Source organism: Neofelis nebulosa, chromosome 6, assembly GCF_028018385.1.
Source record: "Neofelis nebulosa isolate mNeoNeb1 chromosome 6, mNeoNeb1.pri, whole genome shotgun sequence".
NCBI classification, from domain to species: Eukaryota; Metazoa; Chordata; class Mammalia; order Carnivora; family Felidae; genus Neofelis; species Neofelis nebulosa.
This window is the reverse complement of record NC_080787.1, coordinates 41406665-41433754: the sequence shown is the minus strand read 5'-3', so window position 1 is coordinate 41433754 and position 27090 is coordinate 41406665. Positions and strand designations below refer to the sequence as shown.

Genomic DNA, 27090 nt, shown 5'->3' with positions numbered 1-27090 from the left:
TTCCAGTTCCTTAAACGTTTCATTGTGTCTCTCACTGTGAGGCCTTCGCACATGCAGTTGCTTCTGCTTCCTGACTAGGATGGTGTGTGCGTGGGTGGGGACACACACACACACACACCTTGTTTTATCTGTTCTACTCCTTCAAACCTCAGTTTAAATTGTTCCTCTTCAGTTGATCTTTAATCCCAACTAAATCATGACAGGTTTTCATCTTTTCTGTACTCTTCAGAACTTTTATCTCTGTTTATAATCGTGTTCTTGCGGTATTGTTTGGTTGTTATTCGTATCTTCCGCCATACTGAAAGGCCTTCGAGGGCAGGAGCTGTGTCTGCTTTCAGTGAATGTGCACAACACCTTTATTTGTGTCATTTTATGGCACATAATCAAAGAATGTGCAGGAATATTAATCCAGCAAAGAGTAAGCATGAACTACATTAAAACGCCAGCAGGAGGGGGGCTCAGTTGGTTAAGTGTCTGACTCTTGATTTCAGCTCTGGTCATGATCTCATGGTTCGTGAGATCAAGCCCCACTTCTGCACTGACAGTGTAAAGCCTGCTTGGAATTCTCTCTCTCTGTCTCTTTCTGCTTTCTCCCAATCTCTCTCCTTCTCTCAAAAATAAATTAAACATTAAGAAAGGAAGGAAGGAAGGAACGAACGAACGAACGAACGAACGAACCCAGCAGGGAAAACTCGAGAGAGGTATGTGACCAGTTCATGAGCATGTAATCACACACTTTGAGATATTGAGCTACTGAAATCCGTCCATGAAGGCAGGTGTCAACCTCAGCAAATGACACCGAGTTTGGTCCACATTTTACCAAATAGGAAATGGTCCCCACAGTGACTGGGGCACTGGCCAGGGCAGCCTCGACCCCTGCTCCTTAGCAGTCCCCAGATTTCGCTCACTGTGCGTACTGCTCCTGGGGTAAACACCGCCACGATTCCAGACTGAAAACAGGTGGCAAAGCTGGCGGCTGTGCTGGAGTTGACCCTCAGGCCCTTCATCCGTGTGCCAGTAGAGACTAGGTCTTCACTTCCTATCCTTGGGGTTGTCTATACTCTATTTGGACTCATTTGGAAATTTTTATCTGATGGGATTGCTTTTTTTATTCTTTGTAAAGTTAAATCATTTAAGACTAAATATAGTTTAAAATCAAACACATTGTGTTTTCAGACTCACAAACACAGCATTTGTTTCAAAGGGACATATCTGTACGAATAAAAGCTTCATTGATGTCTAAGCTCTACTTAAATGCAAATAAATACACCTGAAGGAAGAGTGTAAAATCCCCATTTTCCCACCAAAGACCTCTCACTTTGAAGTAATTTGTACTTTTATTCATTCTTTCTGGTGAACAAACACTGATTGAGTGCTGATGATACCACATCAGTGCTGGGTTAGGACCTGGGGGGCTGGCAGTGGGGAGCGAGGGGCAGATGTCCAGACATACATGCTTATTGGTGGTGCCGAACCGCTGTCAGAGACAGGGTGAGGGATTTTTGTAAAGGGCAGGGGAAGAGGGAGGAAAGAATTTATAGAGGAAGTGACATACAGAAAACCCATCAGTGCTTTCATCCTCTCGAAGTAAGCATTTCAAGGTGACTTCAGGAGAAGTCATTTCTACCATAGTTAACTCGAAGTTCAAATTTTTTTTATTAGACTAGTCTAATAAAAGTTTAATTGGGTTCAGTTCCTCAATATGTTTGAACTGGATTAGAACCATAAAACAGATTTCACTTTCAGATACAGTGGCTCTCTTGAACCTAAAATTTGATAACTTGTTCCTAAAAGTATGGGATGGAATAATTAAGATCAAGACCATCTCATATAATTTGAGATCTACCATCACCATGATTGTAAGTCCTGTTCTGTACCCTCAGACTGTTTCAGAAATGAGCTGAAGCAAACAAACAAATAAATAAACCCCTACAATATTTGAGTTAATATAGTTCTAGCAAGAATTAGATACCAAACCAGTATTTTAGGGGGAGTCTCTCGTCAGTGCTTAACTCTGGATACTTCATCCTTTTTGTATTCAGTATATTGTCACTGGCCTCCGTACTGGTTTTATTTGTCAAACCACTATTAAAAATATATTTCAAAATTATGACTTATGCTGTATAAGTTCTATGACATGATGAGTTCTCCTGATTGTTCTCTGGAAAGGTCTTCACTGTGGAGGCAGGGAGGAGTGGATTTCAGGAAACCATGCTCCTCAAGGGTGGAGAGGGAGAGAAAGAGAGAGAGAGGGAGAGAGAAGGAGATTGTGGGGACAGAGGGAGAGGGGGAGGCACAGGCAGGAGTCTGAACAATCTCTTGAAAATTGTTTGAAATATGACTGAACTCTTTCCTACACCAGATTGCTCATTAGAGAATGAAAAACCTCAAGAAAGTTTGTGCCTAATTTTTTTGTCATTATGGATGAAATTGTCCCGGTGACAATGATATGGACTACCTCCGATTGTCCAGAATCTCTTTCTAGGATCTGCAGTGGCCACACATGGTCTGGCCCCTGGCAATCTCCAGGGCCCACTCCCCTCCCTCGTTTCTCCCTCCCCTGAAACACTCCTCCCTTCCCTGAAACATCCCTCCCTGAAACACTCCTCCCTCACTTCATTATTCAAGTGTCACATTATCAGAAAGACTTTCTTCCCAGGCCACCGTATCCAAAATACACCTTCCCCTGTTACTTTTTATCCCCTTTATGCTGAGTTATTTTTGTTCATAGCAGGAACATTATTTTTAATGTTTCACTGTCCATTGTCTATCTCTCCCTACTTCATGAAGACTTGGACTTCATCCGCGTTGTTTTCCATTATGTCCCTGTCACCTAAAACAGTACCTTGCACATGAATATAAATAATGTGTTGAATGAATTAGTGAACCCTCTGTCAGGGTCTTGGTTCCCTCTCTGGCTTTTTTCATGAGCCATTGTTTTACCTCTCTAGGACCTCTACTCAGAGCTGCCCCAGGGTGCTGGGCATGAATAAGGGCCCTCAGAACTAGTCTCTGCTGATAGAAAGCACTTCCCAATGTTCAGATTCAACATCACTGATACAGGATCCACTGTGTTCTAGGCCTTATGGATTTATGAGTGAATGGTGAGGAATTATATGCAATATTCAGAATTTTGCCCACAACTCTTTTCTGAACTTCATCCAGAGTCACTGAGATCATCTGTTGTGTGAGAGTAATAATGTTATCTAACCACAGTTCTTCTTGATGAAGAAATCCGTGTGATGCATTAAACACAATTATTATTATTATTATTATTATTATTAAAGATAATATTATGATTTTCCTGTGATTCTTTGATATAATTTATTTTGGTGCTGAAGGATCTATTTACTTATATAGATATTTGCCAGGCTTCTCTACTGAGCAATGATGGAACAAACCATGTTTTAATATCTCTCTTTAGAATATACACACACTCACACATTCACACACAAAGGAAGAGTACCAGAAGGAAAACCACACAAATGTTACTGGAACTACCAGTGTTTTTTGCTTTTGTGTTCTAGTTCTTTTTACTTGGCTGCATTTCCTAAAGTTTCTATAGAAAATGCAGGTGTATTTTATTTTTTAATATAATTTATTGTCAGATTGTTTTCCATACAACACCCAGTGCTCATCCCAACAGTGCCCTCCTCAATACCCATCACCCACTTTCCCCTCTCCCCCACCACCCCTCAACCCTCAGTTTGTTCTCTGTATTCAAGAATCTCTTATGGCTTGCCTCCCTCCCTCTCTGTTTGTAACTTTTTTCCCCCTTCCCCTACCCCATGGTCTTCTGTTAAGTTTCTCAAGATCCACATATGAATGAAAACATATGGTATCTGTCTTTCTCTGACTGACTTATTTCATTTCACATAATACCCTCCAGTTCCATCCACGTCGCTGCAAATGGCATGATTTCATTCTTCCTCATTGCCAAGTAGTATTCCATTGTACATATAAACCACGTCTTCTTTATCCACTCATCACTTGATAGACATTTGGGCTCCTTCCATAATTTGGTTATTGTTGAAAGTACTGCTATAAACATCGGGGTACATGTGCCCCTATGCATCAGCACTCCTGTATCCCTTGGGTAAATTCCTAGCAGTGCTATTGCTGGGTCATAAGGTAGTTCTATTTTTAATTTTTTGAGGAACCTCCACACTGTTTTCCAGAGCGGCTGCACCAGTTTACATTCCCACCAACAGTGCAAACAGTGCAAGAGGGTTCCCGTTTCTCCACATCCTTGCCAGCATCTATAGTCTCCTCATTTGTTCATTTTAACCACTCTGACCGAAATGCAGGTTTATTTTTAAAAGAAGGAATGTTACCTGTTCTGTTTTACAACTCCAAGCAGGAAAACAGTCATTTCGCTTAATTAATGAACAGCAGGAAAAAAATGCCCTTCTTTGTTAACTCTCCTCTTACACTAAATTTCACAGCTGAATTAAAAGCAAATGTCCTCTCTTGGCATATAGCAGATTATTGCACAACACACATAGTTGATTCTGAGATCTAAATTACATCTGCTTCTGGAATTTTAACTTTATTTTTATAGTTAATATTTGTATTATTTTTTGTATATTTGGGCTATAATATTGTGTATTATTAATCAGTCACTTCAGAGTGGTGCTTTCCTTATACAGTTGATATAAGACTGTATATCTAAATGGCTAAATAAAACACAATCTATAAATGGCCAGAATGGAATGTTCATAAAATGCTCCCAAATTGGAGTTGTTTGCTTTGCATCTTACTATCCACTTCCTTAACCATAACAGTGCTCCACATACCCCCGAAGAGTGAAAAGTCTGTGGAAACTTTTAAGAGAATTTGGAAATTTAAAGATAAAGGAACAGCCCGAGTCCTAAAAAGAGCTGATGCGTAAAGTCGGTATTTGTGTTGAAAATACAATTATAAATTTAAATAAAATCCTGTAACTATGTATATGTTTGTTTACCTGATGTGGTATGTATAAGTGTATAAGGAACACATACTTACAGAGATTCTAAAAAATAGAGACAGACATAAAAAAGGAAATGATACATATAGGGACATGCCCAGATCTGCCTGAGTGAGAAATGTGCCTGTGGGAAAAGGCAGATGCTTTTTGCTTGGATGAGGTTGGTGAAGCCTTTGCGCCCAGGTGACTTTGCCAGGGACCTGTAGGTGTTTTATCCAATCTTAAGGTATATCCTGCCAGCCCCTGCCCTCTCTTCCCCCTGTTCTTCAGGATCCCCGCCAGCTGGAATTCTCTGCATCTCCCTGTGGAAGTTCAACGTGAATACTTTTAATTATTTTAATACCTTAATACTTCTTCCAGGTACTTCCCAGTTTTCATTTTGAATTCTCCATTTTTCCTTTCAAATGCTGGGTGGGTCAACAAAACCTTCTGTTTCCGTTTTCCAAATTTAGCATTTCAACATGTGTGTGATAGTTGGGCTAAAAATATACAAACATACAATTGTTAGTTAACATTGCCATATAAATGGGCAAGATGGGTTGAGTTGAGATTTCCTTGTCATTACTGAGAAGGATTTTATTTGATTACTTGTTTTTTAGGGGGAGAGGAGAGGGTAACGTTTTGTATGACCTTAGGAACCTAACCTTTGGGTATATCTTGTACTGTAGCTCATTTGCTTACAAATCTGTGGGCTACAGAGAGTTCCAAGAAAACAGTTTGTCTTGGCTTCGTCCCCTGAGGCTTGGGAGAGGACATTTTGAGATTTCTCCTTCTATTCCAATCCTTGGCCCTGCTGCAGCTGAAAATTGGAGATTCAGTTCTATCCCGGGGCCTTCGTTTTCAGCCCCAGATGTTATTAAGCACATCACAGCACTGTGCTAGAAGCTGCTAAGACACAGAAGTATAAAGCATGGTGCCTGGCCAGAAGGAACTACACGAGGACATATGTCATCTGCTTTTGAAAAAAAAAAAATTAAAGATTAAGACAAGTAAATGATCATGTACAGAATAAGCAATAAAGACTAGAAGTATAAAGGACTTAATGAAAGAAAGATTAATTAATGACCCAAATAACTGTCTGTATAGATCAAGCATTCTTAATAAAATGCAAAAGTGGCCTGCTTCAAGAATTATCTATACACAATAAGAAAGGAAGCATTTAAGGGCTCTCAGAACTACTACCAACGTGCATGGAATCTAGAATTAGACAACTGGCTTTTGTTTTTCAGGTTCTCTGTACAGTGTGGATACCCATGCTTCTCTGTGTACTGGATGGATAGCCATCCCCCTGACATTCTGGTAAAGATCTGAGAACTTATGAGAAAATACAAAGATTTTTAATATTAAAGAACCCCAGTGTAGGACATCCTAATGCCAATAAAGCTAAGAATGCCCCCAAATGGAACAGGGGTAATTTGTGTCATTCACTGGGCTATGAGATGATGATTATCTTTGTATTCAGCTAAACATTGGTATAAATCCTACTTCTTTTTACTTTTGCACCTAGCAGAAATGGTACTTTAACAGACCCTTTTAGTCTGGCACAGCATAATGGAGAGTTATCTCCAAATAACATGTAAATCTGAGTTCACAGTATACATCCGATTCCCAGCAGAGGCACACCAAAGTAAAAGGTAAGATGCCTTGGGGCGCCTGGCTGGCTCAGTTGGTTAAGCCTCCGACTTTGGCTTAGGTCATGATCTCGCAGCTTGTGAGTTTGAGCCCCGTGCCGGGCTCTGTGCTGACAGCTCAGAGCCTGGAGCCTGCTTTGGATTCTGTGTCTCCCTCTCTGTCTGCCCCTCCCCCACTCGTGCTCGCTCTCTCTCTCTCTGTCTCAAAAATAAAATAGTAAAAAATTAAAAAAGGTAAGATGCCTCATGCAAGTACCCCATTTCCTCCTCCAGCTGACCCTAGCTCAAGCATTCAGAGCCTTTCTAATCTGGCATTCACAGGCCCTCTTACAGAAGTGCCGCTTTATTGCCTGCCTTTAAATCCTTATAGGCAAAAGACAGACATCCCCCAAGACAACCCAACGACAGGCTGTTAGCCTGCCCTGATTGGCCTTGCAAACAACCAGCCCTAGTTCTAGTGACCTAACTGTAAGGAGCTAAGCTCAGTGACGCCTCAAGACTGGGTATTGTTGTACTCTGTTCCTCAGAGTAAAAACATACCTTGTTTCACTGCACTTCACTTTATTGCACTTTGCAGAGGTTGCATTTTTTACAAACTGAAGGTTCTGGATGACCCTTCATTGAGCAAGTCTATAGGCACCATTTTTCCAACAGCATTTGCTCACTTGCTATCCCTGTGTCACATTTTGGTAATTCTTGAACTATTTCAAATGTTTTCCTTATTATTTTATTTGTGATGGGAATGTGCGATTAGTGCTGTCGGATATTACTATTGAAATTGTTTTAGGGCACCGTGAATCACACCCATGTAAGATGGCAAACTTGATCGACAAATGTTGTAGGCGTTCTGAGCACTCTACCAACTGTCTCTCTTCCTCTCCTTGGGCCTCACTGTTCCCTGAGACACAACAATATTGAAATTAGGCCAGTGAATAACCCTACGGTGGCCTCTGAATGTTCAAGTGAAAGGAAAAGTCGCACATCTCTCACTTCATTTTTTAAAAATCTTTATTTATTTTTGAGAGAGAGAGTGAGCACGCAGGGGAGGAACAGAGAGAGGGAGACACAGAATCCAAAGCAGGCTCCAGGCTCTGAGCTGTCAGCACAGAGCCCAATGCGGGGTTTGAAGCCACAAACCACAAGATCATGACCTGAGCCTAAACTGGAGGCTTAACTGACTGAACCACCCAGGCGCCCTGCACGTCTGTTACTTTAAATCAAAAGCTAGAAATGATTAATCTTAGTGAGGAAGGCATGCCAAAAGCCAAGACAGGCCAAAAGCTAGGCCTCTTGCACCCGTTAACCAAGTTGTGAATCCAAAGGCAACATTCTTGAAAGAAATTAAAATTGCTACTTCAGTGAACACACAAATGATAAGTGAAACAGCTTTATTGCTGATACGGAGAAGATTTTAGAAGACTAAGCTAGTCACAACATTTCTTTGAGACAAAGCCTAATCCAGAGTAAGGCTAACTCTCCATTTCTGCGAAGGCTGACAGAGGCGAGAAAGCTGCAGAAGGAAAGTTTGAAGGTGTGAGGTTGGTTCCTGAGGGCTAAGGAAAGAAGCTGTACCCACAACACAACAGTGTGAGGGGAAGCAGCGAGTGCTGGTGTAGAAGCTGCAGCGAGTTCTCCAGAAGGTCTAACTAAGATAATGATTGAAGGCAGCTACACTAAACAACAGATTGGAAGGGGATGCCACCTAGGACTTTCATAGGTAGAGAGGAGAAGTCAGTGCCTGGCTGCAAAGCTTCCAAGGACAGACCAGACCGACTCTCTCGTTAGGGCCTAATGCAGCTGGTGACTTTAAGTTGAAGCCAGTGCACATATACCATTCTGAAAATCCTAGGGCCCTTCAGAATTATGCTGACTCTACTCTGCCTGTGCTCTATAAATGGAAAAGCCTACTTGACAGCACATCTGTTTACAACATGGTTTCCTGAATATTTTAAGCCCACTTTTGAGACCTTCTGCTCAGAAGAAAAGATTCCTTTCAAAATGTTACTGCTCATGGACAATGCCCCTGGTCACGCAGGGTCTCTGATGGAGATTCACAATGAGATTAATGTTTTCATGCCAGCTAATATACCATCCATTCTGCACCCCATGGATCAAGAAGTCATTTCGATTTTCAAGTCTTATTATTTAAGAAATACATTTCATAAAACTCTAGCTGCTGTGGATAGTGATTCCTCTGATGGATCTGGGCAAAGTCAATTGAAAACCTCCTGAAAAGGACTCACCATTTCTAGATGCCATTAAGAAACATTCGTGATTCATGGCAAGAGATCAGAATATCAACATGAACAGGAAGTTGGAAGAAGTTGATTCTACCCTTCATGGAGGACTTTGGAGGGTTCCAGACTTCAGTGGAGGAAGTAACTGCAGATGTGGTGTTAACAGGAAAGAGAATTAGAAGTGGAGTCTGAAGATGGGACTCACTGGCTGCAATCTCATGATCAGACTTGAATGGTTGAGGACTTACTTCTGACAGATGAGCAGAGAAAGTGGTTTCTTGAGATAGAGTCTACCGCTGGTGAAGATGCTGTGCAGAATGTTGAAATGACAACAAAGGATTTAGAATATTCCATAAACATAACTGATAAAGCAGAAACAGAGTTTGAGAGGATTGACTGCAGTTTTGAAAGACACTCTACTGTGGGTAAAATGCCATCAAACAGCATTTTGTTTTTTGTTTTTTGTTTTCTGTTTTTTTATAATATGATTTATTGTCAAATTGGTTTCTATACAACACCCAGTGCCCATCCCATCAAGTATTTTGTGATACACAGAAATTGGTCTTGAAAGGAAGAGTCATTCGATGTGGCAAGCTTAATTATTGTTTAAAGAAATTGGCACAGCCACCCCAACCTTCAGCAACCACCACGCTGATCAGTCAGGACCATCAACATCGAGGGAAGACGCACTGGATTGCGACTCACTGAAAGCTCAGATGGCTAGCATTTGTAAGCAATAAGTATTTTTTAATTCAGGTATATCCATTGCTTTTTTAGACCTAATGCTGTTTAACACTTAAAGGACTATAATACAGTGTAAACGTAACTTACATACACTGGGAAACCAAAAAATTCGTTTGAGTCACTTTATGGTGGTATCCTCTTTATTCAGTGTTCTGGAACCAAACCCACACTATCTCCAAGGTATGCCTGTATTCCCCATTCTTACCCCCATCCTCTTGGCCTAATTTCCTGAGTGGTTCCCTCTGTATTTATCATGAACTGATCATACTGGTGACCATTGCCACAGCCTCAAGAACTTGGCACAATTAATGTCAAGGTAGCTATTGCCTGGTGTATAATTTCTTCAGTTTACTGGAGAAGTCAGATTTCCCCTTCTTGTTCACAAACCCACCTTTTACTGTCACTGCTTTTCAACTGCTTTCCTCATCAGTATGCTTTCCAGATCAGTCACCTAGCATGTGCGGGGCAGAGTTCCGTACTGTACATTTACTTTTCTATTTAATCGGAAACCCTAGCCGAAATTTCCAGGCACTTGTTTCCTCTTTATTTCCACATCTCACTTTGTCTTGTGTTCCCTTGTTTGATAATCATAACTCTTCCTTTAAGTTTGGAAGAGGAAAGCAACCATCAGGAGACCAAGAAGTTGCTAATTATCAAAGAAATGCAGATGAAAATGAGATGCAGTTTTTTGCCAGTCTTATTGGTAAGAATAAAAAGATGATATCCCGTGTCGGCAAGGGCACAGGTGAGCTCTTACTCTGCAGGTAGAGTGGATGGGGCCAGTGGGGGCTGCCACGCAGAGGAGCCTGGTCCTGAGGCCAGGGGTTAATCCCATGTGTAATTTTTAGCTTGTTCCCCCTTGCTGGACAGCCATAAAGAGCATTTGTACAGATTTTTCAATGGGTATGCTTTTTGGCTTAGCAATTTAATTTCTAGAAATTTGTTTTTAAAGATGAATGTACAAAAATGTATGTAAAAAGTTATTTTTTACATCATTTACAATAGGGAATTGAGTTGTGATACATTCATTTAATTGACTATAATGCAGCAATTATCAATGTCAATGAAGACCTATTTATATATTGACCTGGGTACACTTCCAAAATATGTGTTCTGTTACCTTTGTGACAAAAAATGCATTTATATGTATACACTTACACACACACACACACACACACACACACACACACTTACAAACAAGTCTGGAAAGATAAACACCAAAGTTTCACAGTGTTATATCTCTGGGTTCTAAGATTGGAATAATCTTTTTCATTCTATATTTTCTAAACTTTTTGCATTGGGCATGCATCACTTTAAGATCAGATGAAATAAAGGCATTTAAGTCATGTTCAAGATACAAAAGTGAAATACTCTCTAACTCATAACATTTTCCTTACGTTATAACCAAATCACTTGGCAAACATGCAATAATAATGACAAAAGTAAGTGCCATGTATTGAGTGTTTGCTGATAGGCATTGCATTAATTTTTTATATGCATCATCTAATAAAAACTCCACAATAATTTCATGAGGCAAATAACATGCAGCTAGCAAGATGAAATACAGAGTCAGAATGTGAATCCTGTTTTGTCTGTCTCCCGAGCTGTTCTTTTGTGGCCCTTGAGCCACAAAGAAATGAGGTGTAATAATGACCCTCACCCGGATCCTGTTTCTGAGGCATTTACAGGGCAAACTGCAAGCTATATTCTAGAATGGGCTTGCTCTTTCCACATTATTCACTGTCAGAAACTAAAGTCTACCTGCAATTCTGGATTGTCTTCACTGTTGTTCATTCACTCTGTTGTATAGAAATGATCTTATCCAGAATGTCTGATAAGAGACAAGGTGTGGAAATGTATCCCCCTTTGTACCCTAAGGGATTGGCTTCTGAACTAAGATGGAAAACAGGGCCATAAAGTAAATATCCACCCACTGCAATTGGCTCATTTTTGGTATGTTAGAAATAGATTAACCAGTGCTTGTTTTAATACTAGACAGTTTATGTACAAGTAACCACAGCTGATAAAACTCAAGAGTTCATGCCAATAATGAAATTCCTCATAGTTCAAGTAATCATGGGGCCACTAACCTATGAGGTAGTTGCTAAGAAACACAGGGACAGATCCTAATTATTCTTATTAGCCACCATTTGGGTCAAATGACTAACTTTTCCAAAGTTCATGCCTTCATTCTTCGTTATTATCAAAGGGTAATAGCAGAAATGTATGGGATTTTTGTTTGTTTGTTTCAGTCAGTATCACTGATTTCACAGAAACATGTTCTCAGATGGCTTATGTTGAATATGTCACACAACTAGACATGTGGAGATGATGGCTCAGATGACTGGAAAGAAACCCTGGGATCACCTCTTGCCCAACCTCATAAACACAGGATATTACTTACTCTTTGGGGGACTCCCTGGGTGACCCTGTCCTGCCCATGGCTTCCCCGGGCATCCTTCCAGGTAGTGCACAGAATCTTCTTCCTTGGCTTAGCTGGGCTTGGAACCATTGTGTTTCCTCACTCAGGAAAGTACAGTTTACACATATTTGTTTCTAAAAGATTTGAGTTTGATATTCATGTCTTAGCATTCTCGGTGTTCTTTTCTTGAAAAGCACTTTACGACTTTCATAAATATTCTTTGCAGATAGTATGTAAGTTTGTAATAACTTATTGTGTGGGTCTAGTCCAGCTGTCTGCCCTCTCCTAGGGTAGGGTTGCTTCTGATTCTAGCTTAGGTACCCTTCTCTCATGGTTCTGGTTCTGCCTTGGCTTCTGACTCAGGGGAGCTGTCCCTCTGCCCCCACACTGGCTACGCTTTCTGGTTCGAATGTTGATCCATACTTTTGTTGTTAAAGCAGCTTCTCTGCTCAGTCCATAAGTGCCCCCAGTCAGCCTTTTAAAACGCAGACGTTTCTGCCGCAATCACACAACCTCAGCAGTGTGTGCAATAGTAAGTTCCTTGCTTTAGCTATTTTTATTTCTGCTTGCCACAGCTCAGCTCTTTACAAAGGCAGGACATTTTAGAGAGGCTGACTTGAATCAGAAAAATGCCTGGCCAACAACTTCTGCCTCTAAAAAGGCTGTTTCCTCAGAGGCACAAAGAAAAGGCTGTGTCCTCAGCCCACAGCAGGGGCATTAAACAAAAGACAGTACTTTGTGCTGGAATGGCAGGGTGGGGACAACCAAGATGAAATTAGTGGCAGACTCTGGCTTTAGGGAGCTTCAGCCTTGTAAGAGAGACAAGACAAATACATAAATATCGGCGATGTGAGGTAAAAGGTGGTATACCACACCTGATACAAAGTGTGGGATAGTTGGAAAGACAGAAGTTACTTTTTTTTTTTTTAATGTTCATTCATTTTTAAGAGAGAGAGAGAGCGCCTAAGTAGGGGAGGGGCAGAGAGATAGCACTGCACTGATAGCAGTGAGCCTGATGCGGGGCTCAAACTCATGAACTGTGAGATCATGACCTGAGCCCAAGTCAGATGTTCAACAAACTGAGCCACCCAGATGCCCCAGAGCGGAAATTATTTTTGAGTGGGAAGATCAGGGATGACTTTTGGCAGACCCGTGAATTGAGACAAAATTTAGAAAAGAAAGTTGGACAGGGAGAACATTTCAGATAGAGGAGGATCAATACGATCAGGGCTGTGTATGGTCTGGTTTCCTTATTTTATGGATTCATAAACAGATCCAGAGAAATGACGTGACTTCCAAAAGATTTCTACCAAATTGGGTTTTTTCCTGAGATCAGCCTTCACCAATGCTGGCTCCCCGAGAGTTCTAAACGGTTTTATCACTCTCTGAATTTTTAGCTTTAAAATCAATTGAAAGGGTAGTGTATTAGTAGTGGCGTGGAAATGTTTAGGTGCTGTGGACAGGACTTGTAGTACTTTTGATGCCCTGAGGAAAGAACAGCAGCATCAGGCCTCGCCTGTCTTTATTACTGGTGGGTGGGTTGGGAACCTGGCAGCAGTCGTGTGTGCCCTTCTGCATGCCCGGGGCCAGGCACCACAGCCATGTGCACCCCCAGGCCAGCTTGGCGCTGGATGGCCTGCGGACTTTCTGGCTTTCTGCTTAGGGTGGCCAGGTCTAGCAAATAAAAATGCAGGACATCCAGTTAAATTTTAATTTCATATAAACAACAGATTTTTAGTGCGTGTGTCCAGTACAATATTTGTAACCTGATTTCAGTTTTTTTTATACGATCGGAGTTTTTATTTGCATAATTTCCATGAGTCGTTTTGCCTTAAAAACAACTAATTGGCATTTGTGCTTGGCCCTTAAAAAAAAAAAAAGTACCACTGAACATGGCCTCAGAGATTTTTAAAGATCAAGATCCAGGCGAAGTTAAGGTGAATAGACTTCAATATGTCTTACTGTCTTTATATATCCAACACCTGCTTCATGGCCAGCAGGCAGTAAATGTTTTCTGAATAAACGTAAGAATGAAGAAGTTAGCACATTCCTGATTTTTATTCCCTATCATTTTAGAGTCTCCCTTTATGCAGTGACAAATTTAAGCCCTAAATGCAGTTCTTTCCTACCTGTGTTCAGTGGGGAGAGAATGAGAAACATCTCCTATCATGGTTAGTGTTTCCCTAAAGATTAATTCACACCTCCTGAATAGGAGTGACCCAAGTAATCAAGCATTGTTTACAAAAAAAAAAAAAAAAAAAAAAAAAGAGGGATTATCTCCTAAGTGGTCCTGGGTTCACATCTCTTGGATCCTAGGCATCCTTACTCTGTCTTCTAATATGGCTGGCTATAAAGCAATAATCTAAGCTTTGTGGATTAAATATCCCAGACGTCATTAACGGCTAATGCTCATTTTATAAGAGATCAGATGTCTGAAGTCATTCATGAGATATAATTCACTACAGATGAGGTCTCTCCACTTTGGTACAAAGTGTTTTTGGTCCTGACACTCCATTTTGAAGATATTAAAGCAAAAACTAAAAGCATGGCCTACAGCTTGTGTTAATTATCCTTGGGTAGTTTATGGAAGCATTTGAGTTCTTAAGACATAGTTATCTAATATGATTAAAAAGGCCTGTCTCCATGTTAGGGCTGTTTCTGTACTTTAATGCTCATTTTATTCTCCTATAGTTTAAGTGCTTTGGGTTCTAATAGGCCAAGCGAATGAATATTGAAGGCAGATAATGAAAAGGGGAACAAGGTGTGAATGGTGATTTTATTTGTTGGACTGTGGTTGACACACTGGATTCTTCTGGCCTGGACAGCTCTTTCATCAGAAGCCCAAGTACTTGATTCTAAATTAGAAAGTCTTGAGTGGGAAAGCATGAACATACTGTTTCATTCTTCCAGTTATTTAATGCTTTCTCCACTGCTAATGCTTTTTGCTCGTTGGGTTTTGTGAGCTCCAGGGAATTCTTGTCAAAGAAGGAATGAGCCCTTCATCACAACCAGCAATACTTGTATTTCTCTCTTGCTTTCCCCAATAACCTTTTCACAGGAAAAGTTTGCATATACATGGAGCTGGGTATTTTTAAAGACTTCCTGAAACAAATGTTTGTTCTAATTACAGTTTTATATAGTTTATGCCACTTGAAGAAAACCCACAGTGTGAAAATGTGCACTTATGGAAATAATAAATTATAGCAACGTCTAACACCTGGTTCCTGATAGCTTGCTCAAAGGATGGATAAACAAATGCAGAAATAGCCACCAACCACTGTAATCGAGGCCATAAAATAAGTAATTAGATCATATTAACAAATCAAATCCATCTGGAAGCAACACAGGAATGGCTTTGGGTTTTAACCAAAGGACCTAATTCATTCCAAGGACCCAATAATAGCAAATAAAGTGTATCTCTCTCCTATAGCATCAATTTCAAGGAAAGCAACACGAAATGCTGTAAATTAACTTTTTGAATTTCATCTGTTTTTTTTTTTTAATTTTGCTTTGAGAATGTAGGGGTTTTATAATTTTTTATTTTACTAACTCTTCATGTTCATTGTGGAAAAGTGCTAATGGACAAAAAAACAAAAAGAAAATAGAAACTACTGGTAATTCTGCCACTCAAAGATAACAATTGTTGGGGCGCATGGGTGGTTCAGTGGCTAAGTGTCCTACTTCAGCTCAGGTCATGATCTCATGGCTCCTGAATTCGGGCCGCATCAGGCTCTGTGCTGACGGCTCAGAGCCTGGAGCCTGTTTCAGATTCTGTGTCTCCCTGTCTCTCTGCTCCCCCCGTGCTTGTGCTCTGTCTCTCCCTCTCTCAAAAATAAATAAACATTAAAAAAATTTTTTTAAAGATAACAACTGTTATTATTTGGTTGTAATCCTTCAACATTTTCAATGAATACATATAAATATGTATTTTAATAAAAATGAACTCATGCTTTATTTACTGTTTTTAAACCTGTGTTTTCATTCAATTGTGACACCTCATATCAATATGTATGTACATCTTTAGCATGTGGGGACTATGTACAGATTTGGGGGGATTTGTGGACTCTTCACCCACAAAAATGTATACAAAATTTTGTGGGTTGTATGTGTATATGTATAACTTTAGGGAGAGATTACAGTCGTACATCTTCCAACTCAAGAGCATATTAAGACTCTCAGTGTGTTCTTGTCTTCTTCATTCTTTCTCTGTATTTTTCCTTTTCTTTTCTTTCTTTCTTTCTTTCTTTCTCTTTCTTTCTTTCTTTCTTTCTTTCTTTCTTTCTTTCTTTCTTTCTTTCTTTCTTTCTTTCTTTCTTCCTTCCTTCCTTCCTTCCTTCCTTCCTTCCTTCCTTCCTTCCTTCCTTCCTTCCTTCCTTTCTTTCTTTCTTTCTTTCTTTCTTTCTTTCTTTCTTTCTTTCTTTCTTTCTTTCTTTCTTTCTTTCGAGAAAGAGTGAGAGTGTACAGGAGAGAGAGAATCTTAAGTAGGCTTCATGCCCTGCACAGAGCCTGACGTGGGACTCAATCTCATGCCTGTGAGATCATGACCTGAGCTGAAATCAAGAGTCAGACACTTAACTGACTGAGCCACCCAGGTGCCCCTTCACTTTTCTTTATGTAGGTCCTACATCATTGTTTTTAACTGTTTAATGGTCATTTTTAAGAAGACATTTACTATTATTAAGTTTTCAATATTTCTTTGATTTTTATTGTGTCTTAGGGTCTCTTGTTAACTTTGTAAACCCATCTTTAATTTAATGTAGAACTGAGTGATAATGTATGGCTCAATTTACATAAATTTGTTCTAGATTTATATTACATGAACACATGTTTCATATACATGCTTCATACACATATGTTTCATATATGTTTCATACACATGTTTTATAAACAGCTGTATACCATTTTCCATATGATAGAATAATACTAATTATTTATTATGAAATGAAAACATATCCACAAGGATTTACTTTGTATTTTTACATAACAAAATCTTTTAAAATCTTTCGAAATTTTTACAACTTTTTCATTAAAATAATATATATGTTCTGCATTTTTGTATATGAATAAACCAAGGCTGTTGTTTAAAATTTTTGCTAAAGGAACCAGCTGAGAAATGTTTATCTCTAAAGTTCAGTGTTATCTAAAAATATAACTTCATGCAAGACAGAATTATAGAAAAGGAATTCAGAGAGTTGGAGCAGGGGGCAGATAAAGCTATCACTATGCCTTCAAATTAATGGACTGGCAGGAGAATCTGTCAATGGAAAACTAACCATGGAGACAGGTAACAGTGGGAAAGCCCAATCCATTTCCAAAGGCCCTATTCCTCCAAATTTCCCAGTCAACTTCTGTTCCATAGGTTTTATCCACTGAAGTCCCCATTCCTCTCCACCCCATTCCTCTCCTTGCCCCACCTTCCTATCCCTGTCCCCCCAAACCACCACCACCCCCCCACCTGCTCCCTTCCTGCCACTCTCCCTGTCTTTCCTCATTCCCCACACTTGATGTTCTCACCATCCAAAGTCCTCAGAGGGGCTTTCTTGGTAGCTTCTGCACACTGTAATCCAGTTGGCCTTTTCCCCCTTGCCTTAGGCATCTGTCTCTTTCTACTTGTTTTAACTTCTCTCTCAGCTCCTTCAGCCTCTGCTGCAATGGCAGGAAACATTTTCTACCGTGTTTCTGTTGACTGTTATTGCTGCCTTCCCAAATGTGACTTGTCTTTTATAATATATTCCTACCTCGAGCAGTGCTGCTCGCTAACTAGCCTCTCTACCCCCATCCTACCATGCCACCATTCTCTTTCCTGCAAGTCAGTTTCTCATTTATTATGGATTTATGTAGATGAGATTCATGTTTGTAGGAAACACAAATCACATAGTGTTTGCCTATAGCAAACAAAGAGTTCAAAAGATCCATACAGAATTTAAAGAGGTGGTTATTAGTATCTGTAGATTGATGAGTTTATGTTATTTTCATTATTTACATTTGTGCTAAACCACTGAACCTTTCTGTGTCTACTTAAGGTAAAATGTTTGATCATTTCAAGAAATATGTGCCTTTAAATTGGGTATGTGAATATCTGGATTGACAAAATCAGAATCAATTTTTATAACTTCTCAAAAGCCTTCATCATTGCATTATAAAAGAGCTTTTAAAATATGCCTTTAACAAAATACTAAAGTGCTGGGGAAAAAAAAAACAAAAAAGCAACAACAAAAACAAAAATCAAAAGTCTTCAGTATCTTCAAAGTTGTTTTAGTTTATTTAAAAATTATTTCAGGGGCGCCTGGGTGGCTCAGTCTGTTAAGCGTCCGACTTCGGCTCAAGTCATGATCTCACGGTCCGTGAGTTCAAGCCCCGCGTCGGGCTCTGTGCTGACAGCTCAGAGCCTGGAGCCCACTTCAGATTCTGTGTCTCCCTCTCTCTCTGCCCCTCCCCCGTTCATGCTCTGTCTCTCTCTGTCTCAAAAATAAATAAACGTTAAAAAAAATAATAATTATTTCAGGGGGCGCCTGGGTGGCTCAGTCGGTTAAGCGTCCGACTTCAGCTCAGGTCACGATCTCGCGGTCCGTGAGTTCGAGCCCCATGTCGGACTCTGGGCTGATGGCTGGGAGCCTGGAGGCTGCTTCCAATTCTGTGTCTCCCTCTCTCTCTGCCCCTCCCCCGTTCATGCTCTGTCTCTCTCTGTCTCAAAAATAAATAAACGTTAAAAAAAATTTTTTTTAATTATTTCAAATTAGTGTTTGAAAATTCCATAAACTGAAGTACATGGCCGCAAATGCATTTTCCTGTAAATAGGCCATATATTCACCATTAAAGAGGCAAACGAGCGTGGGTTTTGATGTGGATTTTTCACAGTTGCCATTTGAAAACACTGGAGTCTCAAGCAGTTGTGCAACTATACACTTGAGGTGCCATAGAACTGAGCTTTTATAGAGGTCAAGGAAATACTCATTACGGAGACAAATCTTGAAGGTAAACTCTGCATAGGAATTTCCTCTGCAACACAGAAACCATGAATTTTCTGGCCGCCTACTGTTATTAAAAAGGGCTCATTCCAACAAAGTGGCTGACATTGAACTCAAATCCTTGCACATGAGGGTCCATGTCTTTCACTTACTGATTAGAGCTGGGGGAGTGTGTAATGTATATAATACTTGTCACAGACCAAAAGAAAAAACTCTTGAAGTAACCACCTTTAAGCCAATTGGGAATGCTGCTTTCAGCAGAATCTAACAAAAAATAAACATGAAACTAATGACCCTGAAAAATATTTGTATAGTTTCCTTTGGTCATGGTCCTGTTGGCACACTTTCAGCCTTCAGTTTTTCGTGTCCTGTGGATTGTAGTTAATCATAAATTGTGAAAGTTTTGTTCTTATCAGAACTTAACTTTTGTAAATTACGTGCTATCCCAACACTGTATGTTTTAGAGGTTACACTGCAGAAAAGAGGCCTGTCATGTTAGCAAAGTCAAAATAAAGGCTTCCTTTGCCCCCCACCATTAGGTCTCAAGAACCTCACTGTCACATCCTGTTAAAAATTCTTTTCTTGGGGCGCCTGGGTGGCGCAGTCGGTTAAGCGTCCGACTTCAGCCAGGTCACGATCTCGCGGTCCGTGAGTTCGAGCCCCGCGTCAGGCTCTGGGCTGATGGCTCGGAGCCTGGAGCCTGTTTCCAATTCTGTGTGTCTCCCTCTCTCTCTGCCCCTTCCCCGTTCATGCTCTGTCTCTCTCTGTCCAAAAAAAAAAAAAAAAAAAAAAAAAAATTCTTTTCTTTGAGTTGCCAGACACAAAGTTGAGCTTGTGGTTTGCATCTTTATTTATTAAAAAATAAAAAAATCTATGAAAAAGTTTGAATGGCTAGTACAAACTTAGTATAACAGGGATTATGGCAAGTGCAAGGTGTTTTGCTGAATTGATTGAGAGGCTTTGTGATATGTGCAGAAAGAGTGGATATTTCTGATTCAAAAGACCGGTCTGTTTTTAAATCCCGTTTTCTGAATTTGTAACAGGATGCGAGTTACTTGACTTCTGAGCTCTCCTGTCCTCATCTATGGAGGAGGGAAAATAATTTACAGGTTTATGGTACAGATCAATAACAAAAGGCATATGTGAGTTTCTGACGTGTAATGGATTTTCAATAAAAGTAGTAATAAAATAATTGGAGAAAGGCAGTTATAAAGAGAACCAGACTATGAGATTCTCTCTAATTCTTTTTCCAATTAAATTAAAAACACACACACACACACAGTGGCCAGGACATAGTTGACCATCAAGAGATGTTACTCTTTAACATTGCAAGTCATTGTTTGGTTTCCAGGGCTGAAAAGACAACGTATATATTCTTGACTCAACATTCAACAATAGATGGGATGCCTGGGTTGCTCAGTCGGTTAAGCACCCGACTTCATCTCAGGTCATGATCTCATTGCTCGTGAGTTCAAACCCCGCATCGAGCTCTGTACTGACAGCTCAGAGCCGGGAGACTGCTTCAGATTCTGTCTCCATCTCTCTGCCCCTCCCCTGCTTGCATGCTCGCTCTCTCTCTCTCTCTCTCTCATATAAAATTAAAGAAAAAAATTAAAAAAATTTTTTTAAAAACATTCAACAATAGATTGCCTCATTGTAATGCCTCTTAAATATTAGTGTGCATTTAGATGACCCAGGAATGTTGCTGAAGTGCAGATTCAGCAGGTCTGGTATGGGGCCCGAGTTCTTGTTCGGTAGGTCTTGGATGGAGCCTGTGACTCTGCATTTCCTAGAGGTTCCCAGGTGATGCCTTTAAGTTGACTTACTGTTCACACTTTGAATCTCAAGACATTGATGACAATAAATATCCTCTGTTTTTTCCTTGCAATATCTTATTTCATAGAGCATAAAGAGTTTAGAGATGATATTATTTCACACGTTTTCCAAATGAGAAATTTGTGACCAACAGAGGTTGATGAATTAATTAAAATTTGAGATCCTTCAAGCTAACAGTTCAGCTGCATTTCTTATCTACCATGGTCAATTTTTTAAATTGTGTAACTATTCTCCCATCCTTCCTATTTGGTTTTCATGTTCCTAGAAGTTAAGAATAATCAAGTTTCTTCTTAGATCTTTATCACTATTTTCCAGTTCTTTCTGAGATCGTTGCTCATGTTAGTATGTAACCATAGTTTGTCAGCATCCACACTACTTAAGCCCATCAAGAAACAGCCCATCTTTAAAAAAAAATTTTTATTTAATGTTTATTTTTGAGAGCGAGCAAGAGAGAGAGAGAGAGAGAGAGAGAACAGGAGAGGGGCAGAGAGAGATGGAGACACAGAATCTGAAGCAGGCTCCAGGCTCTGAGCTGTGTGCACAGAGCCTGACACAGGGCTTAAACCCATGAGCCGTGAGATTATGACCTGAGCCAATGTCAGACATTTGACCGACTGAGCCACCCAGGCACCCCAAGAAACAACCCATCCTTGATGGAGCCATCTTTAGTGGCAAAATGATTGGTAGAGGTCAGGCAGGTTTTGATGCTTTGGGGTATAATTAATATCAGTTAGGTTTTTATATCAGAACGCCTCCCTAGTGGTTTGGAATAAGCTGCCTACTCCTGCCTCAGAACCCGTGAGAAGCCAGATGACCTAAGAGCCGTCAGCTCAGCGATACTAGGCATTTCCATGGTTCTACCACAAAATAGCCCTGACCCACCAATAGGGATATTTTTTATTGCCTTGTTCTTTCTACCTCAATATCAGAGGACAAGGTCCCATTGCTTTGGAATCCCTAGCCTTGTTTTTATAAATTCCCTGGAATAAAATTGTGCTGTAGGACAATTCTGTTATCTTTGTCCCTCAATTATGAAGGCATGCTCCCTTGCCCCACTCCCCACCCCGGGACATAACTCCTTTAGTCGTTCCTGTGGTTAAGGACCCCAGGTTAGGTATGCTCTTAGGAATGCCCATTCCTCTTTTCTCCCAGGTTTCTCACAACCAGTACCATAGACATAGGGTTTCTAACCCATGTTTAGAAGCTAATACTGACGGGAACCTGTTCATAGAATTTTTTTTAACAAAGATTAATTCAGAATAATGAGAACATCATAATCACCCTCAATGTATAAATGATTTTAATTTAATAAACAGTTAAATGTAACATAATCATAAGAATGTTGCAGAAGAGCAAGTTTAGTTTGGATCGCTGGTCTCTTTTCACAGTGAGATAATAAATGTTCTTGAGCCAAAGGCAACTGGACAGAAGTCTCAGGATTGCTGCTCTTTCTTTCCTTTTCTTTCTCTTTCTTTCTTTTGTTCTTTCGTTCTTTCTGTCTTCCTTCCTTCCTTCCTTCTTTCCTTTTTCTCTTTCTTTCTCTCTTTCTTTCTCTCTCTCCCTCCCTTCTTTCCTTTCTACCCTCCTTCCTTCCTTCCCTTTTTTTATTTCTTATCTTCTGTCTTTTTGGGTGTGTTATAGGGTACTGTAAAGGGATTCATTGTTTACCTATCATAATATAGCATAAATATTTTTAATGTCAATAAATATACATTTTCACCATTTTTTAAATAGTTGCTTAACTATGTACATAATGGTGCAATAATTAAATAATATGCTAATGTGGGGCATTCTGATTCTTTCTCAACTTCTCTTGTTTTTATTAACCAAGCTGGTCAGTGGCTTTGTTAAGATCGAAGCAACTGCTGCTCAGTTATTTCTTGCTTATCTATTCAACTCTTTACCTCCTCAAAGAATTCTCATAAGTATGTTATTTCCCTTTAGATATACATTACCCATCATGGTATTTAAATGAAGTTAGTAATTTTGCAATAGCATGGTAACTATAGGGATTAAAACCTCGGATTCTGACGTCAGCCTGCCTGAGTTTGAATGCCAGCTCTGCCATTTGCTAGCTGTGTGACCTTGGACAAGATATTCAACCCCTTTGTACCTTAGTTTCCTCACCTAAGGTAAGGGGATGATAATAGTGCTTTTCTCACCTAGTTGTTGTGAAGATTAAGGAAATGATGTATTTAAAAGGTACAGAATAGTATCTAGCATTTAGTACTTGCTCAAGTAATATTAGCTACTTTTAATGATTATTAACTTGCTCTGCCTTTTTATTCACACTATTAAACCTAAATTCCCACCGAAATGTGGCTGCAGACAAACTTCATTTTTTGGCAAGAAATACTGGGAACAGAAAGAGAGGAATGAAGTGGTCTCAAGGAGGTAAAGCACATAGGAAATACAGTCAGTTCTTGTTATGTGTTCAGATACTGAATGTTTAGTACAGTCAAGTCGCTGGACTAGGCTACAGGTGTCAGAGGCATCTCGCATAGTCACCAGACACCTGTCAGTCACCTGCCATCAGCCAGGTTATGTGTTCCAACACAGGTAGATTATCTATGATCTTTCCTGTCCATATGGATGAGGACTGAATGGCATACATTTACTTTTACTTCTCCCCTAGGATTCTTTCTCCTAGCGAAAGCAGAGAAAAAGTAGTTTTGGGTTTACTTGGGCTTTTCCTAAAGAACGGACTTTATTATAATCATTTGACCTCCCTAAAGAGCCTTTTCTGCAAACAGTTCTTCACTATCCAGCAGTGTTCTGGCATCTGGGAGAGCCCTCAGCAGGGGCAGTGACTAGGTATGAACTTGGGAACTATTTTGGGAGATAGGAAAATGCAGGGAATTTGGGGTCAATCGTTCACTCTTAACTACTAGAGGAGTACATTAGGAACATTTGAATTAGGCATTTTTCTGCATTTTAATTGTTAGACCAAGTCCTTGGTTGTTAAGGAAATAAATTCTACAACAGATCAAAGGTATGAAGGAAAGCCCAAGCATTTTTCTTATCTAAAGAGGCTCTGTGGTCTGAAGCACTGAGAAAAAAAAACTTGCATATCAAAAGGCCTGATCTTCATTTTTGGTTTTATACCAGATTTAGTTTTGTACTAGAAAAGGTAGAGCAACCCAGTTCTTTCATTTAGGCAGAAGTTCCTAGTCCTCCTTGTAAGCCTATACTATTATTGTTCAGGACAAGAGTCTTGATGGAGTAGCCAAAGCCTAGCGGGATTGAATGATCTGTGTGTGGTCACTCAGCTAATCAGCAGGCTTATTTTTTACAGTGCTTTCTTGTGGACTAGGATTCCACTTTGGCCCTCCTTCATGGGATGTTTCCTAGAATATATGCTTTCTGAACAAACTATAGGGAAGAAATTGTCTTCTAAAGAAAAAGCCAAAAGGAAGAATAGATTAATCATTGCTTCTAACCTGAGAGTATCTGTTGAAAATTGTATATATGCTGAAAATCACAATTTTTTTTTTTTTACTCTAAAGAGTGGGTATATCCTAGAACTAATAGGGATTTTTAAGAGCTCCAGAATTTCTGAGAAACGTGTTCAGGGAAAATACAAGTAGGTAAACATTTGAAGCCTGGTTGGGTGGGAATTGTAGATCCAGTCCTCCTCATAGGTTACAGAGGAAAGTAGCAACTATGAATAGTCAAATGAGTGTTCATCATGAGAGGATCAGCACACCCATGCTATGGAATACTATGTAACTATTAAAATGAAGTATATAATAATGAAATATATTAATGCATTAAAAATGTTATGAAATGAGGACAAAAATGAAGTGAAATGGAAGATTATCTGTGATAAATTGTTTAGAAAAATCATGGTGCATAATACTATTCAGAATGTGATCTCTGTGTTGTAAAAAGCAACACAAAATCTGTAAACACATGGGTATAGGTAGACGCCTTGGTTAAGAGCTAGATGAACATATTTCAGCTATTAGCAGTAGATTTCCCAAGGGATTGAGAGTGAATAAAGAAGGTGAAAATGATGGCAGGGTGTTGGGGAGAGGAAACCGGAGAGACACATTTGCTTTATTCATATCTGCATTGTTTGAAATTGTTCTCATAAACATGTATTTTTATAATATTTTATATAAAAAGCCGTAACAAATCTTTGTATCAGAAATGTGTCTGGTGGTTTGAAGCTCTGTTCTACAAAGAAACATGTCAATCAGCAAATAGTGCAAATGACAAGTATTCCTCCACCTGAAGAAACTCCATAAAAAATTATAATATAAATTGTCTCACACCTGTAAATATCAGCTGTCACATGTCACAGATTATAGGAAGAAATAAAAATGAAATCCAAAGCTGCTGTAGATGGAAATCATTACATCTAGTTTGAGTGGGCTGATACTAACAGCAGAAGGGAAATGTATACAGGTGAAAAAAAAAAAAGATGCCGATGGTATGCAAATGTTTTCATAATAATGTAAGAAAGATATGCTGCTGCTCTATTATGATACTTAGCATCTTAGATACTGATTGCCATCCTTATACCTTCCTTATAAAGCATTCCATCCCAACACAGAGGAGAATAATTTCCCTTGAAATGAATCCGTTAACTAATGAACACATTTGTACTGAGAACTTCAAGTGTGCACGCTCTAGATACGGGTGGGGGAGGGGAGCACAAGGATGAATGAGAGCCAAGCACTGCTTCGTGGAGCTTATAAACTACTGGGGAGCTAAGGCGCTACACTGGCTCTGGAGTACAATGGGGACGGTAGTAAGCACACAAATGCATAAACTGAACTAGGACTTCAGAATAGAGTGGTTGGATGGTCCCGCCAAGAACAGGTGTTTTGGTTTCTATTTTGTTTCATCTTAGAATAGAAAACAATCTGACCATCATTATAAGCAGAGGGGAAAGAGTATGGAGAGGTGACAATGAGGTAAGAGAAAGGAGGTGATTAATAGGAGGTAATCCAGGGAGAAGCCTAAAGGGAGCCCAGGGGGCAAGAACTGCCAGGAGAAGGAAAGATATTACACAAAATATGTAAAAGAAAGAAGAGGGCCTGAGTAGTGAGGAAGAGATGCTCTGAGGTGACGGAAGAGCAAATCGGAGGAGTCCTCAGAACAGCCCTGACTTTTCTGTCGAGCGGGAAGTTACAGTATTGACAGAATGAGAGTCTTCGTAGGCTTGAGGGCTGTGGAAGGTCTTGGAAGAGGCTCTGTGAAGAGTATATGTCAACCAGGGATTAGAACTTATAGGTAAATACCTTGTAGGGCAATTGCTGGATTGTAGGGTGGTTCTATTTTTAACTTTTTAGGAACCTCCGTATTGTTTTCCAGAGTGGCTGCGCCAGTTTGCGTTCTCACCAACAGTGCAAGAGGGTTCCTCTTTCACTGCATCCTTGCGAACATCTGTTGTTTCTTGTGTTGTGGATTTTAGCCATTCTGACGGTTGTGAGATAATATCTCACTGTAGTTTTGATTTGTATTTTCCTGATGATCAGTGATGTTGAGCATGTTTTCGTGTGTCTGTTGGCCATCTGTATGTCTTCTTTGGAAAAATGTCTATTCATGTCTTCTGCCCATTTTTTTAAGCACCGGGTGGTATATGGAAGTAAGGAATCACTACATTGTACACCTGTCGCTAGTATTACACTGTAGGTTAATTAACTTGAATTTAAATAAAAGCTTTTTAAAAAAAATAAGTCAACCAGGGAGGGTTAACAGGGTTGTGGAGCATCACTGAGGTCCCAGCTGAGGTGGAGTGCATTAATCTTTAATGAAACTAATAAAAAGAAAACTTTTGTATTACTTTCTCTGGCAATGTGGTAGCTAGGCATAGAGGCATGGAAATTCAGCTTGGCCAGAGGGCATGTTTTGTAGAAATCAAATGACTCAAATTGAAAGCCGTGTATGAAAACTTATTGGAAATTAGTCAAATAATTGCATCATTTCAGATTTCACTTTGTCAATATGTTTCTTTCCCCTTAAATTTTATAGTTAAATCAGATAACTATATTTTCATAAAGAAATGGGAACAGTATCCTGTACTTCAAATGTTAACCAACCAAGTAATACCATTAAAATTTCTAAAGTTTCTAGCTCATAGTTGCTTCTCATACATTATGTATTTTTAGGCTGGAAAAACTAATAACCTCCTTTTTGGAAGACCAAGATCCGGAGAGTAGACTAGAGGTTGGCACTGATATGCGTAAAATTCATCACTGTTTCCATTATTTAAAGGTAAATTTAAACATTTCCTCTAGTAGAAGCCATTGTCTGCCATGTTGAAACTGCGATACAG

At 39.6% G+C, this 27090-nt stretch overlaps 1 protein-coding gene across 4 annotated transcripts in view; it reads left to right on the top strand.

Annotated features, from left to right (window-relative positions):
* The window catches only part of KIF6 (kinesin family member 6), a 388723-nt gene that overhangs the window by 154146 nt on the left and 207487 nt on the right, over positions 1-27090 (top strand). For all 4 annotated transcript variants that reach the window (XM_058733812.1, XM_058733811.1, XM_058733813.1 and 1 more), the window contains one exon: positions 26924-27029. In XM_058733812.1, the coding sequence (XP_058589795.1) occupies positions 26924-27029 (106 nt within the window). The remainder of the gene's footprint in view (positions 1-26923; positions 27030-27090) is intronic.